Source organism: Chlamydotis macqueenii, chromosome 10, assembly GCF_036417535.1.
Source record: "Chlamydotis macqueenii isolate bChlMac1 chromosome 10, bChlMac1.mat, whole genome shotgun sequence".
Classification (NCBI taxonomy): domain Eukaryota; kingdom Metazoa; phylum Chordata; class Aves; order Otidiformes; family Otididae; genus Chlamydotis; species Chlamydotis macqueenii.
The window spans coordinates 391,820-412,418 of NC_141565.1; the positions used below are offsets into that span (position 1 = coordinate 391,820).

General features: G+C 41.8%; 1 protein-coding gene across 1 annotated transcript; it reads right to left on the reverse strand.

The window, feature by feature from the left end:
- Positions 1–680: 680 nt before the first annotated feature.
- Positions 681–20,236, reverse strand: NINJ1 (ninjurin 1). Its single transcript, XM_086755797.1, has 4 exons — positions 20,053–20,236; positions 10,782–11,016; positions 5,553–5,714; positions 681–3,456 (listed from the first exon to the last, which is right to left on the reverse strand). The coding sequence occupies exons 1-3, from the start codon at positions 20,122–20,124 to the stop codon at positions 5,560–5,562; spliced, it is 462 nt and encodes a 153-aa protein (XP_086611923.1). The 5' UTR covers positions 20,125–20,236; the 3' UTR covers positions 681–3,456; positions 5,553–5,559.
- Positions 20,237–20,599: the final 363 nt, after the last annotated feature.

Here is a 20,599-nt window from a genome sequence, read left to right on the forward strand (position 1 = left end):
TGTTAGAGTAAATTTAAAAGAGTGACCAAACCCTTCGAAACGACAGTTGAGCGGAAAACAGTAGCCAGGATTATGCTTTCCAGTTCAGCCCATTTTATGTAATGCTCAGCTGCAGACTAAGCTCCAGCAGTGACCTGGTTTGGAAGACAAATACTTCAAAGTCAGTTCCAGTAAATACAGTTGTTGTCACCTGCTTCAGTAAGTACAGCTACGCTGAAAATTTCAGCCCAGGCAGTCCTAGATACAGAAGGGACTAACGAGGAGGACCGGCACGGCATGTGTAATTCGTACTCTGCTCAGCAGCTTATGAAACAGAAGCAAACGGGTGACCTGGCGTGAACCGTTTCCCGAGACAGCCCGGAAAAATTCATCTTGCTTCAGTATTGATGACCTCTTTTCCGGTGAAATGTTTGCCTGCAACCAAGAACTCTGGAGAAGCACAGCAAACCAAGGAACCATTTGTTTGCCTCCCCGAGGAGATATTCGCTAGGATTTTAAATAAGCACCTGACTTAAAAGAATAACAATCATGTGATTAAATTATTTATACCTGAAACCAACTTGCAGCTGCTTTTGTCTGCTAAAAAATACATGAGCTCTGAAGGCTTCGGAGACTTAAACACAGATTGCGTGTCTGAGGACATTTAGCAAATCTTACTTAATCACGATAAAAGACATGGCAATAAACCAGCATTCTTTTTATTTAAAAAAAGCCACCCAGTTGCAAGTGGAATACTGCTGATGCCCAGGACAGACAGTCTTGTAGTCAGATGGATGGCTTTCGGGTCAGGTTTTTGTGTGTTTAGAACCGAAAGAAGAGACCAGGCCTTCGGGTTGCAGATCTCTCTGTTGTCACACTTTCCGGAGCTCAGGAGGCAGAAGGATTTACCGGGCGGTTGGTTTTTTTTTTTTTGCTGTTGTTCTGAGCCTGGCTCTGGAGACTTGAAGTGAGCAGACACCTATCCCCTTAACGCAGATCTCCACATCCAGCTCTTGGCACCCAACAATGTGTTCAAGTGTGAAGTATTTTTTCCTTTCCCTCCTGTACGTCCCAAATCCCGTGTCTTGCAAAGTCCATTGGAATCTGTAGTTGACACGTCATCGCCTGGCGAGTGCTCCCTACCCCACAGCTCCAGTTAGTTCCACAAGCTGCTGGGAGACGCGATGTACAAGCCTTGGTAGTTTCTGTTGGACAGCAGCTTAGCAGTAAAGGTGCTATAAGAACAGCTACTGCATTTTTCAAGAGAAGCCTACTGTAACAGCTTGTCTGCTTGAGTGACCTGAAAAATTATGGTCTGCTAATGAGGGGAATAAATTGAGAAAAGACCTGGTACATCCGTACTGCAACCTCCTGACTGCTTTCAGGTGTTTCAGTGCAAGACAAACACGATCACGCTCATAAGAGAGAGAGAGCATCGTGGCAGTAACCAGCACAGGAACAGAAAGCTACGTTCAAAATTGGGCAAAGTCACCACCAAGTATAAATACAGCAAACATCGGGAGAGCCCGGGGGTCTGTTTGCATCTCCCTTGAGGGCAGTAAGGACAAGTCAAACAGTGAGAGGATTCGCCAAGTGCCACAAACACTTTTCTTCCTATTTCTGCATCTTGCACAAAAAAACTAGAAATATGCAAATCCAGCAGTGAAAAATATCTAATATTCATCGAGCAGTTAAAAGTAACTACCTTTTGCATGGGTGATGTGTTTAGGGCAGCACTAAACAACTGCTTTGGACATCTAGCCTAGGTACAGTCTCCTGTAGAGGACAGAGGTAGCTGCCTCCAGAGAGCGTCTCCAGACAGAGCAAGATGCACAGAGGAGCAAATACTCCAGAGAGCAAAAAGCTGAAAAGCAACAGAGGTGATACATTCAAGAATCTTAGCAAAATTGCTGCCTGATGTTGAGCCATAGATAAATGTCATGCCTGGAAGGGCTCTGCCTGCAGTCACCTATTTTCTCCAAAAGAAAGGGGTGTTTTATGGTTTTCAGCACTGCTGTTTGGCCAGCCAATGCACTACACTACAGCATTCAGACTGCAATAGCACAAGGATGCATGAATAGTCCTTCAACAGTTTGCTGGTTTGTAAAAAATAAAGAAAGAGACTTGTCCTGAGTACTTCAGTCAGACCTTGTTCTGAGCGACGTTAGAATTACTACAACGTGCACAATTAAAACCACTGCCTGCTAGATACTGGTTAAATGGGTGTTAACTTGGAAACGACGCAGCAAAATGAATTAAAAAATAGAAAAGGAAGGATGTCTATGCCATTATTAATCACACAAGTTTCTAACCACACATTCTATGACTCTATGAAGTTGCTGATTTGTTTTGTTAGTAACTCCTACAGAACATGTACGTGAATATAAGGCACATCAATGGGCCTTGAGACCTAACTAAAGATAAATGTGATGAATACAAACTGTAAATGAGATCAGACTCATGGAAGTCAAACTTCTATGTGCAAGGGAGCATTTAAAAATGAATGGAAAGGCAATGTGTTAGGACAAATTCACATCTACAAGCAAGCGCACTCTAGAAAAACAGGATTGTTCTGATTGCAGATGTGATACTTTGGAAATAAAATGACTGAAATTTTTTTGTTGTAGAAATTTTTACAACCTACACTACTACTAGCAATAGTGTACTTAGAAAAAAATGTCAGCCCCTGAGCCAGAAGGTAGGAAGGTATTTCTATCTCTATATATATATTTTAAAATAAAATTTAAAAAATTAGTTATGCTTTTAGCCATAAACTCATAAGGGTAACAAAACTGGAAGCAGTTAATAGTAAGAAACTATTAGCAATTAGGTTATTTGTGCGTCTGCGCACAAAGGAGAAAGACATTTAAAGTGCAGTCTAGAGTTGAAGAAGCAGGACAGATGACGACCTGTGAGCAACACTGGACAAAAGATTGCCTGCTGCTCCTGTTTGCTTCATCTGTGCTTCACCTAGAGGGGAAAAAATAGAAACCAAGGCACAGCTATCTTTGCACACTGCCCAGGAAGCCCACTGCTGTGCTACGGAGTACGCAGGTTTGGTGCCAAGTGAGCAAAACAAAGGACAACGTGACCACGGCAGAACCGAAGGCTGGAAATGACAAACGGCCACAAAATAAAAAAGGCATTGAAAACGGGAAGTCCTGCGAAGGGCCACCTTGTTTCATGAGCTTACGTCACTTCTCTGAAAAACAATTAGTTACTACAGAAATTGAAATGCCGATATTCCAGAAAAACAATGTCCTTGGGTTAAAATCAACCTTTCCTTAGATGCCGAACAGTTTCAATATTAATGCATTGGAAGATTTTAGGTGCACAAGTGCATTGGTTGTTGGAAACTTGAGAAAGCTGCTCTGTACATCCAGCTTCTTCAGATCATTTTTTTTTTCCACCACTGCGTCCAAGTGTAACAGGCTCAAGTGCAAATGGCATCTACGGAAGAATGAATGCTTCGGGTCTCTGAAATACAAAACAAAGATATTGAGATGTTAGTGACAGGAATTATAGTAAATCACAAATCTGCCTTAAAGGGGAAATTAAGTTTTCTTTGGAAAAGTGTGCATAATTGTAAAGGCAAAGCCAGAAAATGGTGGCCGCTCACCTCTCTCAGGGTTTGGAGGAGATTGTGGCAGCAGACTAAAAAAGACTTATTTTTCAAGTTACATCCAGATGCCCAGGTGTTTTTAGCAAGGGCAGTACGTACAAATGAGCAAACAGCAGAGGCGATGTTCCAAAGCCATGGAGAGCTTCCACATTTAACAAGTCTGGAGCAAAAAGACGCCCCTCTTGGCCATTTTGATTAGTAAACTGCGTGTGTGAGAAGCACGAAGGCAGGATCACACAGCTGCTGGGTCTGTACAGATGTAAACTTGCTTTAAACATCCTCAGGTCTTGCCTCTACCGCAGTTACATAAACCAGCTACTGCTTCTCCTTTATTGAGGCACTGCAAGTTTATTAAACCAGTTGCAGCAATCATGTTTATGTATGTGAACTGGTTTCTCATTTAAGACCTAGAGAGATTCCACCATCCTAGTCCTAATGAAGCCACAAACCCCTTTGGGTTGACAGTTCATGGAGAGCAGCAGGAATAGTAGAGGAGAAACTCCAACACAAGTGCTGTGAGGAGCCCCTTCTTGCCAGACGGTGCCAGCTAAGTGGCCACCTTGTCCATTATCTGAATTTCTTGATACCTATTTCAGATTCTTGTCTGTTCCTGGCTATGGTGTGTATTTTTTCCAGTGAAAACAGCTAAAATTCCAATAATTCTTCATTCTGTTCTCTTGACTTTGCCAGTGCAATTTTGTGGTTAGCGTTTCAGTATTGTTTTAGTATGTACTGTTGAGACAGACATTCTACCTATAATTCAAACAGCATCTCAGATGTGCTCTTTGCTACCAAAATTAAACATTTATTAGTTTATCTCTAGAGACTATGGCCAGAAAATAAAATAAAACTATCCTGTTTCACCGCCAGAATTTCACAGGTTTTGATTAAAGCAGACGATTCCACCTGCACCCTAAAATAAATGAATTTCATCCTTCATCTTCCTAGTAATTTGTTGCACTGATTTCTCCCCGTGCTGTTTAGACTCCTGATGGATTTTTGTCTGGTTTGCATTCCTGTTACAGATTTCTGTTGTGCCATTCATCTTCAGATTAGTGGCTTAAATGCCTTGTATCTTTCTTTTCGCGGAAAAAGGGCTTGATCTAGAAGTTAACTCATACTGATAACGTTACACATATGAGCTGTCTGCATCGTAGCCAGTGTACTGCCAGGAAAGGCTAGTAATTCCTTCTTCAGCAGGTCTTCTGAACATGATTTGGGATTTGGAAGGTAAAGAGCCAGAGCAATGCTGGCACACGCAGACTTAGCAGCGTTATTTTAAAGGCAGATCCTGGACCAGAGTGCTTCTTGGGCTACAAGCCTGCAATTTAGGTTTATCTCCTCCCAAATTGTTCATCACAGCTATGATGCTAGGAAGATATCCATTGTGATTCTCACAATTCCTATATTTATTCTTCTGTATAAGTAAGTAACAAACTTTAAAATGCAGGTAGAGAAAACAATATTGTTCTAAATGACACATCTATCAAGTAAAGTGATAGTGTACATCTTTGTGGGCTGGATCTCCCACAAAGCAAAAGCCCCGCAGCTTTGGAAGGCGGAAAAGCCATACTACCTGCACAGGAACTGAAGGGCTCCAAGGATGTGTAGCATAGTCCTAGTTATTTGGATAGAGATTCAGTCTTCAGCATCCGTAACAGACTGGATGCAGTATATTGCAAACCCTTCTTAAAGGTGACACATGCAAGGGACCCCTGAGAAAGTAAGATGCTGCCATCAACTTTTGAAGTCGACATTGACAAATAGGCTGTAATAACAGCAGTGCCTAGCAGCTTCTGCTTTTGCAGTAGTCTGAAGTAAACTCATTTATCTGCAAAGGCTAGAACTGCAGAGATAAGCCTGTGGCTGTTTTTAAAGTTATGCCCTAGGGCGTAGTGCATTCTTGTATGCTGTGCCCTCCTACCTTATGGTGGAGAGAGACCACACTCACCTTGTCCTTACTGTCTTGGTGCTGGCTCAGCAACTGGCTTCTGCACTCCAAAGGCAGTGATAAAAATATTCACAACTACTATAATGAATACTAGTCCCGTTGCAAGGTTGTTGAGGAAATCCAGCTTTCCATGTTTTGCAGGGTTGTTAAGGTCATATTTTACTTCAAAGAGAAAAGGGGGGAAAAAAGAAGTTTTAGTTATATGTATATTTCAAAACCCAGAATAGAAGTCTTCACGACTCACATAGTTCAAGAATTTCTCTTACACTGAGCTATTTGCAACAGTCATACTTAAAAGGGAAGTTAGATTCTGCAGTGTCAGTAAAAGTGCTAAGGGGAAGATCTTTAACCACAGGGAGTCTGTCAGCTTCCAGTAATTTGCACCTAATCTCTGTGGATGCACACGGGAACTCATGGATACACAAACATTACTAGAAATATTCTGAGTGCTTGATCTGTTGAAATCTAGTTTTGCTGCAGATTTTAAGCATTTAAAAGGTATTTCAGTCTTGACTACATGAAGCTTGAAGTCCTGACAGGACGGAATGAAGTTAAATTTCCTACAGTTAAAATGCTACAGTTCCTTTTCACAGACAGCCCAGTCTCTTTACCAGTGCTGGATTTTCCCTAACTGTACTCCCTGCTTTTGCACAGATTCTGTTTTTAGAAAGTTGTCCTGGTTCTGGCTAGGATAGAGTTAATATTCACCTGAGCTGGGTGGAGAACTGGAGCTGGTAGCCCCTATGGCTGGGGCACCCAGCTGGGATAATTAACTAATTAGCTAACAGCTGGGGTTAATTTACCCAAATTAGCCAAAGGGCTATTCCATCCCATGTGACATCGTGCTCAGTATATAAGTGAGGAGGGTGCTGAGGGGAGCCTCCTGCTATTTGGAAGAAACTGGCTGTGGAGATTTGTTGTAAGTCATTATACTGTATTTGTATTCCATCACTGTTTTGTTTTCTTCTGTTATTGCTGTTAAATTTACTTTTTGTTCAATCTCAACCCACGGGTTTTTGCTGGCTTTTTTTGTTTGTTTGTTTGTTTTTTTGTTTACCAGTTCTCCCTTCTGTCCCACTGGAGGGTGGCAGGAGTGAGAGACTGCGTAGTCTGGTCCGATCAGGGCTGAACTACGATAAAAGTCAGGGCATTATATCTGTTAAACAGAGGAAGACTTCAAAGCAGTGTAACTGCAGTCCTTTTGACAGAGAGCATCAGCTGTGTAAACATTTTCTTTTGTTTCTTACAGTTGTTCTTTGGCTGAACCGCTAATGGGAGCAAGGGAGGAACACAGAAGGGAGATGACAGTATTAATTTAGTTTAAGCTTTGATTCCAGGCCTTGTGAAAACATACAAATGAGTTACACTGGACTGATAATAGACTTGATGATAGAGTAAAGCACGTGCTTGTACAGGACAGTGAGAAGTCTGGGGGTGCTTGTCTGGCATCGTGCAGAAAACCAAGATTTTCCTCTGTCTCTGTTCTCTTGCCACTCAGATCCTCTATTAAATTTCTTTGCTGCTGGTGGAATGAGTGCCGATGAATTCTGGAGCATATTTTGAGAACGGGTTTTGTCTAGTAAGACTCCTAGTTCTTAAATGCTTACATGACTAGAGCTTGCGTGTGCGTGTACAGGCTGTCTGAGAGGACGTTTATACCTGACAAGTTTTTACAGCAACATAAGCAAAACTTCAAAACTTTGAGCTCCTTCTGAGAGGCACATACATAGAGGTGTAGCTTACGATTCTACTGCATTAGGTAAACTCTGTTATTTGTTTTTAATATAATGACCCTGTCAATCTGCAGAACTTAACCACAGAACCAAGGCTTGCTTGCTTGTTGAAGCAGTTAAGTAGAAGTGGTGGCAAACACACTTGTGATGCTGAAGTATTAAAAGCCAGGTTTACTTGGTGCCCCTAATTAGGAAGTCTAATTCTGTTTTGGTTTCAAGGAATTCTGGGTGCCTGTTCAAGTTCTGTTTGCTAAAGCAGTATAGTCCAACATCACAGGCCAGTCAAAGTGCTGAAGAACAGCGTGGGGGAACTATATGAAAAGCTTAAGCTACCGTACACCTGTGTAGGCATGAAATAATTTGAGCTCAGCAGTACTTAACCCTGAAAATGAGCTTATACATGTCTGTAAAGCATCTGGAGCTACAGGGGTGTACATATCCCAACAGTACCTGGAAGAACTCTAGTACTGTTATGTGAATGAAGTGGAATAAATGAAATGGAATAATTAATCCTGAAATACGGCAGAAAAGCATTTCCGATAGATTAAAAAAGAACAGGCAATAATGGTCTAACACGTTTTGTGAGTTAAAAGAAATCATGCTCAAAGGAGAACTGATACTTTCAGAGCTGTCCCTTTGTCCAAATAAGGGTCAGAGAAGACAAGTATTGCTTCTCAGTTTAGGCAGTGCTCTAAGTTTTGAGGTAAGACTGCAGTAATCCTCTCTTTGTGATTATAGTACGTAAGATGAGGGTGTTGGTGAAAATGTTCTTAAGAGCAGTTATTTTTTTAAACATTGTATTACAGTGGGATTAGATTACTATGATTTCATGCCACTTAAACTATTTCAAGACTTTCTTTGCTTTTCTTCCAAAAAGTTAAGATTACCAAATCACTTTCAAGGACAAGTTTGCTGAATATTTTTCAAAATGTTTTTATGAAAGGCTCTTCCGAAGGAGAAGGACCTTTTAATCCCTAGTAGAGAACTGTGAGAATTGGTAGCTTCTGGGATAAACCTCTGTCTCAAGGAAGGAAACTGGATGGTTGCACAGACTTTTGTTTGGACTTGTGAAAGCTTGTAAGAAGCAGAACACTGTGGCTGGACAGAAAGGCAAACTGTCCTGCAGGCCAAAGCTATCAAATACACACTGGGAAAAGCAGGTTCTTGCTATGAAGCCTGTATCTGTGTACCTCCATATCCTATTTCCTCTCCTCAGTACTTTTGAGCTCAGCAGGACAGCATTGCTCCGACAGCACACGCTACACGCTGAGGGCTTTGTCACCCTCAGTACACCAAACCTACGGCGCAGGCTGATGAATCTCACTATTTGCTAAGTCATCTGTGAACTCTACCTCAGTCCAGCTCTGGAGTTGGGGCTGCTGGGTACTCTCTTTACTCCCAATGTGACAAAGATAAAAATTACAGCGATGGAAGTCATTTTGGCAACATCTGGCAGAAACAAGCATTGAGAAGCAATGTCTCAGCACATACTGAGAAATTATTGCCCAACAGAAAACAGGGAACTTGTTTACACCTCAAAGCCTGCTTAACTAAACAACCACTAGGGAGATGCCTTCAACCACGAAACACATACCTGCTTTTCTGATTTTTACATGACCCTCTCCCCACATCCCCCAGTATCATCAGCTTGCTTTTTCCAGTCCCTTTCTGGAACCTCCTCTGAGCCAGGACCTACCAAATGCAGAGACAGCTGTATTCTGTCTCTTTTGTGAGAAAGAAAAAAAAAAAAAGCTCCGTCAGCTGCATCTCAATGTAACAAGCCTCATGTAGCCTGATGTCCTAGGAACTTCCTCCTTGAACAGAAAGTTGTTTTTTCAGTTGTGCTAAAAAACAGAACATTGAAAGGGTAACAGAGATGTGGCACCTGTAACTTGGTAAATGCTATGTGTGACCTCTGGCTGTCACCTTCAGGCTTTTAATTTACGGTAGACTTATGATCTGTCATGTAGTACCCATTAATTTCAAGGGAAAGATTTGAAAAAAGTTATAAGAATAAATGATCATAGATCACTATCAAAAGAAGTGATCCATAGCTGTTTCCTAGCAGGGAAGGTGTCTTTTATTTCAGTGTATAATGGGCAGCAACTGATGCTGCAGTCTAAACACCTCCTCTGATTTCCACAGGTATCTTTGATCTCCAAAGTTATGGTCTAGGGGTTTGGGTGCTGCTACTCAATGTCAGAGGCTTTCAGCAACTCTGCAAAGTGCTGCTGGATTCTTTTTGCGTTTTGCTTTGCAAAAGCACGGGGGGAAATATCACAGTAGGTTAGAAGCAAAGAGAAGTATTGAAGACTTGTTTAAGGTCAAAACAGAAAATGCTGTTTTCCAGAAGAGTGCTGTCTCTGCACGCTCTGTGGAGTTTTAGTTGGGGTTTTGGGGCAATTCATGCTCACTTAGTGATGACATTGTCTTAGAAATAAGCCTGGTTCTAGAGCTACTTAGATTTATATTCTGCCTTACAGAATAAGGCATACTTGTTCTAATAATCTAGTAATAATAACTTAAAATACTTATTTTTAGTGATAAGTATTGGTTCTTGTGCCTCATAGCATTGTACCTACTAAAACTGAATAGTGGAACCTCTATTTTTGAGCACAGCAAAGATGCTGCATTGAACTTCTAGGAATGTGAAGGTCTGTAATGCAACAATTAAAGGAGAGGCCAGGGATGCAGGGAGCGGGGGACTAATTGTACAGCTGTCTCATTAAATGTGTCCAAAGCATGCACTAACACAACTCCTACTCAAACTCGTTCTCTTGAAATGCTGCCCAGACTGTTTTCATATTATACGTAATTTCAAATCTTTTGACTGAAGACACAGTATGTGCATAATGTTCTTATGGTGAAATTGTGCTCCAACTAGCCTATTTTTCTTTTTAACTTTAATTTCAGTTTCACACAGGTTTGAAAATCAACAATAACAAGTACATATCTACCATTCCGCACCTAGAGATTTAGGATGCTTTGAATAATCTCCTAAAAAAAACTAACCCGCACCAACATGAAGATGGACATTTTGGAGTTCTATGTTCACAATATATCCTTATAATATTACTTATTATATGACTGATATGGAACAAATACATTGCAGTCATAAGATTAAGTAAAAGGTCTTGCCAGAAACAGTATTATGAAACCAGGCAGACTGCATGATCCTATCTGGCCTATTCATGTTTCTTTTACAATATTTCATCATTTTCCTTCCTCCTCAGGCCTTCTGAAAAGTAAAATATTCACGCTCTGGGCAAATAAGAATGAGGAAGTTGCTCAAAATTGAAGATTTTACATACAGCTGTCCCATTTACTCCTTTTGTTGCAATATTTCTATGGTCTTAAGAGAAAACTTTAATCAATTCTGAGATAAAGGCTTTCAAAGGTAACAGTTTTTAAGAATAAAAGGGGAATCTATATACCATCTTATAGGTTGCATCCTACATGAGAAATACATGTCATGGTTCTTGCTCTTGCTACATACCGAGGAATATCAGGAGCACTCCCACCATAACTTGCAGTGTGAGCGAGAGGCTGATAAGAACGATAAGTGGGGTGTAGAAGGAAAAAGAAGGTCCTTGCTCCATCACAGCTTTCAGCTGGGACGCATTGGCCATCAGCAGGGCAATGTCCAACATGCTCTCAGCAGCGCTCTTCTTATTTGCGTAGTGGTTGATATTCATAGGTCCATTTCTTTGAAACCACTGTGACATTCTGCGCTAAAATTGGGAGAGGGGAAAAAGCTTATTACATCTCTTAATTGGTGGAGTAAGCAAGAAAAATAAATATTCATTAAATTCACCCTCTGTCATCACACATCTACCTCATTCCTTAATTACTCATGAGTTTCATTTTGAGGATTTATGAGGGAGTTGGCCACTGTATGAGCTTTGCTTGACCTCTTTCCCTGCTGCTTCCTGCTCCTCCGTGCCACTGTCCAGCTCCATCCATACAGTGGGAGCTGTTTTTCCATTTAAACATCGTATGATCTGTAGTTGCCAAGCACCACCCAGTTACAAGGGAAACATTTCTTTCCATTTTCACATCAGCAGTTGTGGTTTGTTTTTTTTTTTAAACTCCCCTGCAAACAAACAAGAAAATAAAAACTATCTGCAGGGCAAATCCAGGGTTAGTTGACCCAGTGCAATGAATAAAATTAGTGTTTCCTGATGATGATTCACATGACCCAGCTCGGAATTTGACAGCTCGTCTCCCAAGGGTGCCTATTTCTCTACGGACTAGAGGCAGCTTAGGGCAGCTAGGTTAGACTTAGAAGCCTAACTCCGTGATGAAGAAAGAGTAGGTAACCCTCTTCTCTGCAGTCTCTGAGCAGGTTAGGAACATTGTTCTTGCTGCTCTTACTTTTAGATTTTATTTTCAACAATAATACACAAATATAGTAAGAGTAAGCTTATTCTAGCTGACTTCTTTAAACCTGCTTCTTAGAGACCTTTTTACTACACAAATGTGTTCCTGCTTGCCAGAAAATACTGTGAAGAAAGTCTCTGAAGGTTAGTTCAAAAGCAGAAAACGCCCTCTAATTCCTCTCTTCAGCAGCACTAATAACTATCAAATTTCCAACTCCACAGCCAGGTTTGCCACTGTCCAGACTTAAAAGTGTCCTTTTAAATAGGAAAGGTATTGATGCATACTGCAAATGTGTTGCCAGTTTTTCCAGGGCGCTCAAATACCAAACCTGACCTATTTTCACCAGATGTGTTGTAATCAACCAGAGTCTAAGTATTTTACTGAGAGAAAAATGTCGTGGGGCAGCAGCAGACTTTTTGTCTGCAAAGAGAAGGAAGCCATGTAATCGTAGCTTCACAAAGACAGCTTCTGTACGGAGAGCAAACTCCCGGGAAGAAAACGGCTGAGATGGATACCGACTTCACTCAGGAAGAACTCGGTGCTCATTTGGTTTTGCCTAAAATCTAAAAATGCAATTTGGCTGGGGAATCTCTCCCACATCTGTTACCTTTCCTCTCCCCAAGGAGAGCCTCCTCTTCCCAGCCCCCTGCCCCACTAAACCACTATAGTGTTTGGATGCTTCATTAAAAAAAAACAACTAACTCCAGTATAGCATCCACTGGAAGCACTGAACCAGTGCGTGTCCCTTTCCTTATGGAAAGCAGCATGGAATATATGCTGGCAGTACTCGGTAGAAGAGTCCAGACTAGCATTTTTCACTGTTTATTGTGCAGTAAAAAGCCAAGCACACACAGTCAGCTCTTGGTTACCTGATGCTAGCAGTGTAAGGGGACGGGGAACTACGCCTCTAACAGCAGAATTCGATTTCTGGGCATGAATGTAAAAGGAGCTCTTCTCAGTAGACTGCAGAGGTAATAGGATCTATTTTGTGATAAATTCATAACAGAGCAAGTCTTCTCCTGTGTCTAGTAGCTAACTCCTTCCTGCCAAAAATACTGACTTTGAAATATCTGCTGGGTCTGAGGCTGTGGTGTGTAACACAGGCAACATCTACAGGGCAGCTGTGACTCAGTTCTTAATTCTGATGCGAGGGGACTGCAGTGAAAACATGACAAGCGGTTTCTTTGTTCTCACTCGATGTAGGAATGTGATCGTGTTTGGCATGGTTTGTTTTTTTTTTTAAACTACACAAAAGAGTAAATAGTCTGGGTTACCTCTTCCCTTCATTTACATCTGTGACTACATGACGTAAGAATTTCTACATGAACAACAGAATATAATCTTTCCTTTTTCCTGGGGAACTGTACTGCTGCCCTGTTAGGACTTTGCTGTTTGCTCATTTTCTGTAGGGCCAAGTTGCAGGTGGAAATAGCAGGCTATGAGGTTTGAACTGCGGTGGAAGCAAAGGTTGTCAGTCACTTCTGAACTCCAATAAATGGAGAAGATTTTTCCAAGTAGGGTGCTGCTAAGGCAAACTAAGGCAAATCTTCTCATTCCTGGAATGACAACTCTGCTATTTACCATGTTTAGATTCTTAACAAAAAAAAAAACAAACCACACAAAAAAACGGCATTTTACTCTGTTAAGAGGCTTTCAGCTACCACTTGTGAAAGCAGAGCAGTTCAGAATCAGAACTAGACATATGGAGAACTGAAACATGGGTTCTACTGTACAGAGCTTTTCCTCAGCCTGTGATCTTGCCTTCTGCAAGGAAAGGGGACCTATAATCATGAAAGCCCCAGAAACAATCACTTCCCATCTTCTGCTTGAGAAATGGAGCCTCTTGACGCATGCTGGAAAACCATAAAATTAAAAAAAAAAAAACAAAACCCAAAACAAATTAGCCTTGCCTTCTAGAAGGAAGTTGAAAACTGCCAAAAGTACTGAAACAAGTGCAATCAGTACTGGGGCAGCAGTTTGTAAGACCAGACTACAGTTACACAGCACTATATAGACAGGCAATGAAAGGAAAGCTGCTGTCCTAACCTCAGGATAATGACAGTCACGTACAACAGAAATTATGTGGGAACTTTGTTAGGTGGCTTTGTGGTTTCAGGAGATTCCAAGCCTGCAGCAACACGTGCAGCCCACAGCACCGAACGACACTTACAGTGCTGCTATCGCCTGCAGAGAGGGAAAGGGAAATTTGTGCAGATTTTCTAGGAGGCATGTAAAGTAGGGCTTGGAAAAGCCCTTGCAGGTGTCACTTGGCAAGGTGTCACTTGGCAAGGTGTCACTTGGCAAGGTGTCACTTGGCAAGGTGTCACTTGGCAAGGTGTCACTTGGCAAGGTGTCACTTGGCAAGGTGTCACTTGGCAAGAGAACAGTACATATTCCACATGACCTTTCTTCAGTCTCAAAGTAATCAAAACACCTCATTACACACTTCCAAGGTCCATATTGCCCAGCAGAGACAAGCTGGTCCCTTCAGCCGGTGTCACCAAATGAGCATGTGTAAGAGCCAGCTGTAGCTGGAAGCGCTGTATCTTCCTTTCCCTGTCCCTGCCAGCCTGCTCTCAGGTCTCCTGTTGCCCACAACGCACCAAGCTCTGAGCAGAACATCTTGCCTTGCTCATCTATGCACAGTTACAAATGAGAGGAGTGAAAAGCCTCCTCCATCTGTGACTGGAAGAATTCCCTCTGGAAGAGCTCACCTCCACAGTACCACTCTGCATCTCCACACAGCAGCAGGGTCTCTTTGCTTGCCCGGGGTGCTGCAGTTTGCAAGGATAAAGCTAAGATGCCACATCAGAAACTGGCACTTTTTTTTTTTGCTTCGCGACAACCCAACCTTCACAGGAGGATTGAATGGTATTGGCTACACAGTCCTGCTGACAACTGTGTTGGTCTAGGCTTTGCCACTGCTTTGCCTCACTTGTCATTTTAACAGTACGCCCAGAAGAACTGAGTCCCTTTGAGATACAGAAAGGATTTATTAATTACATTTATTTAAAAATAAATAAAAGTAGCACTGAGGTGAATGACCTTAGATATCGAGTTTCATGAATCACATCTAAGACCCACCTGGTGATTCAACAGGAAGGAAACAGCATTGAAAACGGAAATATTTGAAAACAAAGAGTATCTTTGCTAAACACAGTAACTTGTTATAGTAAGGATTTCTGCTTTTATTGCAGCATTACATCACTACTTGTGAGAGAATTTATACAGCTGTTTGTTGAACAGCACATTTATCAAGCAGTAGTGACTGCTGAAGTAGGCAAATTAACATGCTGGAAGTCTGACTAAAAATAGGAAAGCCAAAGAATTATTTCTTTTCTTATCCAACTTGACCTGAGTTTCCCAAAACAGTACCAGTTAGTCTGTTCAGAGAAGATAGGTAGAGTTTTTGACATGCCAGCATTCTGTAATCCATGGAGAAAAAAAAAACACTAGTCACAATGATGCCTATTTTGCACTTGAATTTAGAATTCAGTTGTTTCTGTCACTCTGCCCTATGAATGCAGGAGGAAATAAACCTTTGATTGCAAGTTTGGAAGACTTATTACTTCTCTTTTGGTATGCTCCTAGGTACTTCATTCAGCTTCTTAAATGTCTTCCATCATATATATGTTCCCCTAAAGAGATTTGTTTTGGCTTTTCTTTTTTTTTAGGTTTTCTTAAAACAAAGCCCCACCAAAAACTGTAAAAGATAAATATTGCCTGAATCAACAGGACCTTGAAATTTCCAAGTTAAGCCTCAGATCTGTTAGGAAGACTGAATTTACTGTTCTCGTAATGAAGTTAAGAGATATTTGCAGTAGCACAAGACTGGTTACTGTTTTCTTCTTAAGTCCTACTGGAAAACCAGTATTTTGGAGTTAGGAAGGTGAACTTCCAATTTCCCAAACACCTAGAACCAGAAACTGCAAAGTGTAAGCCAGAAGTACTTTAATTTTGATTTGCAAATTGTAATTGCAGCTACTGAATGTCAGCTGGGCCTGCAGGACCCAGAGCTCAACAGGTTTTCCTTGTCAGGCCCAGAGTGTCATATCTGGGTTCCAAAAACACCCAATGCTTATTTTAGTATTGGTACAGTATTAAACACTTCCATGGTATTCTAGCTTTAAATCATTATGCAGTAGTTCTCAGTGTTTCCCAGTTGTGAAAAACATTTCAGTTCGGTCAGTCTCGTCTTCTCCAGACCTCCTCAGGCTTCCGAAATCTATCAAGAGGCACCGCCTTGGGCCTTTCAGGAGATCACAGTGATCACAGGAAACCCACAGCTTTGTATGGGATAACTGGGAAAATAATACTGATTACTATTCATACATTCCAAACATGTTGTGCTTCCAATTAATAACGCCTTCCTTAAGCTGTCAGAAGGTTCTTCCCCTTCAACTACATTTAGTCTGAAATCCAGTCTTCCTAATTTTTGGCTTGCTCTGCCTCTGCAAACAGTTTTCTTTCAATTTTAGGTTAGAGATTACTGCAATGGTATGGCAGTATTTAATAGCCGAGTAGCCTTGATTGATCAATATCACCTCTGGGTTTGTAATGTCATGGAGCAAGCTTCCTTAAATTCTTATGTTTAGGGACAGTCCTCCTTCGGAAAGAGCAGAAACATGCTAAGTAATAATGAGGCTGTGTAAACAAAAGGCTGAGTCATACTGATCTTAGTGCCTGCTCTTTACTGTTTTGCAATGGTCTTTCTAATCAAAGCTGTTAAAAAGATGCTAAAAGGCCCTTTCATTTAAAAAGTAATTTTCTAAGTTTTCTAAGTATTAACCTTTATGAAAAACACTGTACGGTAAACTTTTCCAGATCTTTTAGTGGTAATTTAATGTTCAGTAAAAATTCTAGTTATATCAAAAAAAGAGAAGGATCAGGCATAAAAGGAACAATACAGGACTAAAGCAGAACAGAGTTTCACAACTTTACTTTTATTTTTTTTTCTAAGATCAATACTACAGCTACAGAATTGAACTAGTAACTTTATACAGTTATTTAATAACCCTCACAGGCATGGAATTTCTGTCCACATCTCCATCACCTATGTACTGAAAATGTAATGGGCCCTGCGTGGCCACTCTGAAACCAGACTTCCCCTCCAACTCAGAGATCTTGCTGAGGTAAAAAAATAGGGAAAATATTCTACAAAGCAAAATATTCTTCCAACAAAAAAAGCTATATCAGTTATGTAATGGATTCTTAGATCCTTTGTACACCTCCTCAGGAGACATTATTTCTTTTCCCCCAATAAAACATGAGATCACTGACTCAGAGAAAAACCCCTACATGCGGACTGAATCATCACTTATATTTCCTACAGGAATTTCATTTGCGACGAGGAGGAATCTGTGCCTCCAAGTACCAACCTAGTGTAACACTAACTAGCTTGTGAGACTTCTGCAATCACATCTTGAGACAGTATGGTTGCAGGCAATTAAAAAAAATAATTAAGAGGAGGAAGAAAATCTCAGCCTATGTTACTATTTCACAGACAGCATAAATTTTCTACCATCTTTAAAAGCCTATCCTTAAGAAGAGCCACCTCCTATACAGACAGAAAATGCAAGTATGAAAGTATGTTAAGAAAAAAATAAAAGGGGGCAACCACACTGATTCCTGAGAGAAAAAAAGTTAGTATGGAGGAAAAAAAAAAAAGAGGGGGGAAAAGCACTGTCATGTTAGTTCAGGGCAGAAAATAAAACTTTAGTTTTCCTAAAGCTATACTTGGTTCCAGGACCAAGTTAGAATATTTTTCCTCATTAAATGACTTAAATAATCAGCACATCTGATGACTAAATTTGTGAAATGAAGTAATAATTAAAGTTGTTTGTACAGCTATTTAAGCAGAAGCTTTCTCCTGTACGATTTTTTTTCTGTCTTGCATTACTGCTGCTCATGGCAGTGATTTGGTCTTATAATACTGTTTCTCACAACTGGACTGTGGGCTGCCTATTTTGTGTTGATAAAGCACTGTTTTTTTATTCTTGATACTTAAAAAAAACAAGCAAGCAAAAACTTATCACCAATAGTTTCAATATCCAATACTGCAAATTCAAATTGATATAAGTAATGCTTTAGAACATGCCATTTCATTCTATATACAATTTCAAGTCCCTACAAATTTGAAATCTGTTATTTGCAGTACGATGCCAAGAATCTGGCGTGTCCTTCTGAATTAATACACAATTTTGAATACGTTTTTAGTAATAACATGACTACAATAGAAGCCAACTATTCCAGAGCTGTTATTTTCTGCTACCCAATTCTTGTTCACCCTTTTCATAGTTCTTTAGCTCTTTCAACAAGCTTTTCCTGTTATCCTGGAAATGTTAAAATGGGTTTTACAACATGGTGAATCTAGGCTGTTTCAGTATGGACCATGAACAAGGAAAGCAAATAGGGGAAGATGAAAAAACAGTTACTATCTGCATCTGTACAAACCAATCCTTTGCCAAAGCGGTCAGACACTTCTGCCACACGTAACCATCTATGTTAGTCAGCGCGTTGTGGCAGGCCAACCCACTATGAGAAGCAAGGAACTTCTTGCTTTTAAAAGCTTGAGAGCTGCTAAAAAAATTATCCAAATTAATGACAGAGTTAAAATAAACCACATTAAACCACTGTGTGACCACTCACTCAGAATCACAGTGGGCTTAGCTAGTCCTTTTAAAATTTGCGTGCTTCTACAATGCTTTGAAGGTAAGACAACTATATCTGCATTTCACGTCAGCTCCTCTGTGAGAGGAGGCAGCAGTCTGCTGCTGAAGACGTACAAGAGAATCTGTTTTGAGGCAAGGGCAGACACTAGGATGGGCAGTAAGCAAACCAGGGTGGTCCAAGTCGCGATGCCTGCAAGCATTCCTCAAAGCAGACACTTACACACTTTTGACTCCAATACTGAAGATTTAGGGACCTGTGGATTTGTGCTCTCCAGGTTTAGTTGGCACGTTGTTTTATTTGTGTGACTTGTGAGCTTGGTCAGACTTTTGAAGGCATTCACAGATGGATTTTTAAGAAATCTGTCCCCATCTGGTTTACCTCACATATATGGGGTATTTTTTGAGAGAAAATGGATAAAAAGTCTGTAAAGTTCTCTGAAGTGCTACTGTATACATATAATTCAATATTATAGGACATCTCGCTGCTTATTCTTTATATGGCACTCACATGGAACTTCTGTTTTCTACAGGATAGATGTAATAAAATTATAATTGCCTGCAACTGAAGATAAAATAAAACAGGAAAGCTGCAGAAAAACTCTTGGAGCAGACCAATTAAAAAAAAAAAAATCCCTATGACTAGTACTTGTGATGCAATCACAACTCCTTGTTAACAAAAGCGAAAATTGCTGAGAAGTCAGTGGCTTACGGGAAACCCCTTCAGGCCACCAGCTTGACCTGCGTACCCCAGCCTTGACTCTCTTTGGGTACTTTCCAGGATTTATTAAAACCAGATTTTTTTTTGTTTTTTGTTGGTATGATAGTCCTGATCACAAGGGTTTGTCAGGGAGGAAGGACAGATCTGCCACACAATCAGCCCAGTCTGTCTGTAACCAGAAAGTTTTGGTAGTGACGTAGAAGGTGGTTTAGTACAACTATTTCTATGTGGCAGAGTCTTAGGTTGGAACAAGAGCTGCTTTTCAGAGTTTAGCCTCTTCCAAAACAACACAAAAGGCGCTCTTTCACCAGTCTGGCTTTTCAGGTAAGTGGCAAGCTTGGAAAACATCCTTTAGGTGTAAACAGAATATGGGATGAAATGCTTTCCAGGGAAAATCTCTGGTCATGTTTTGACTAAATGGAGTAGTAAAAAGCTGGGTATTTCTCATTTTTATTTGGAATACTGTATGGAAAAAAACCCCACCAACCCATACAGGCTCAACCCTTTAGGTAATTCCTCATACTTCTGTGCTCACTTACCTCCTGTAAACACCCCCGAGTAACTTTTCCATCCTCTCCCAAACCATCTGGGTGGAAAAACCCTCCCGGGTACAGAGCAGTGCCTGTGTGCTCCGAGCAGAGATTTCTGGCTGGGGAGGACATCTGAGGGCATTTTGGGTGACGCGTCTAGGAGCTAAGGGGTCATCGTGCCAAGGACTAAAAAGAATTTTCTGTTCAGCTGGCACTTGCCTGCCACTGAAGTGAGACAAAACGGGACGCTGGCAGCGCCATCCCTACGAAGAGTGCTGAATTAACGGAAGACGCGTTTTAAAAAGCACTAATGGCGGAGCAGTGCCGAGCAGGGAACAGCGGCAGCAGCCCGCTCACCGCCCCGGCCCCTCGCGCCTGCTTTCCCGCCGCTGCCCGGCCCGCTCCCGCCCGCCATCTCCTGCGCAGCCGAGCCCGAGCCCGCCGGCGGGAAGCGGCCGCGGCCCCTACCCGCTCGACGACCACCGGCTCCGCGCCCTCCGCCCGCCCGTTGAGCTCGTGGGTTTCGCTGCCGGCGTCCATAGCGGCACAGTGGACGCCGCTACGGCCTGGGCCCCAGCCCCGGCGGGGGGGCGGGGGGGGAGCCCTTTTGTACCGGCGGAGCCAGGCGGGGCGGGAAGCGCCGCCGACCAGAAGCGGGGAGCTCAGGCCCCGTCCCCGCCCCGTCCCGCCCTCTCGTCGCACCGGCCGCCCAGGACCGCGTTTCCCGCCCGTCCTGGTTCCCTGGGGGACGGGGATGCAGCCGCCCCCGCCAAAAATTCGGTTTAAAGGTTCTTCAGTTCCTGCCGAGTTTGGGGTCCTGGGGCCCTGAGCGGCTGCCTCTTACGGCCAGCTCGAGTTTAGGACCAAACAGCTTGGGTTTAAGACCAAATTTGCAATGTTGGCCAAGAACCATAGTTTGTGCTGTTCTGGGGAGGAGCATAGGTAACTGGTCATGTGTGCAAACCTTTCATTTTAGAAAATTCTATCTTGACAAAATTGAAGTCAAGGGCTAGGG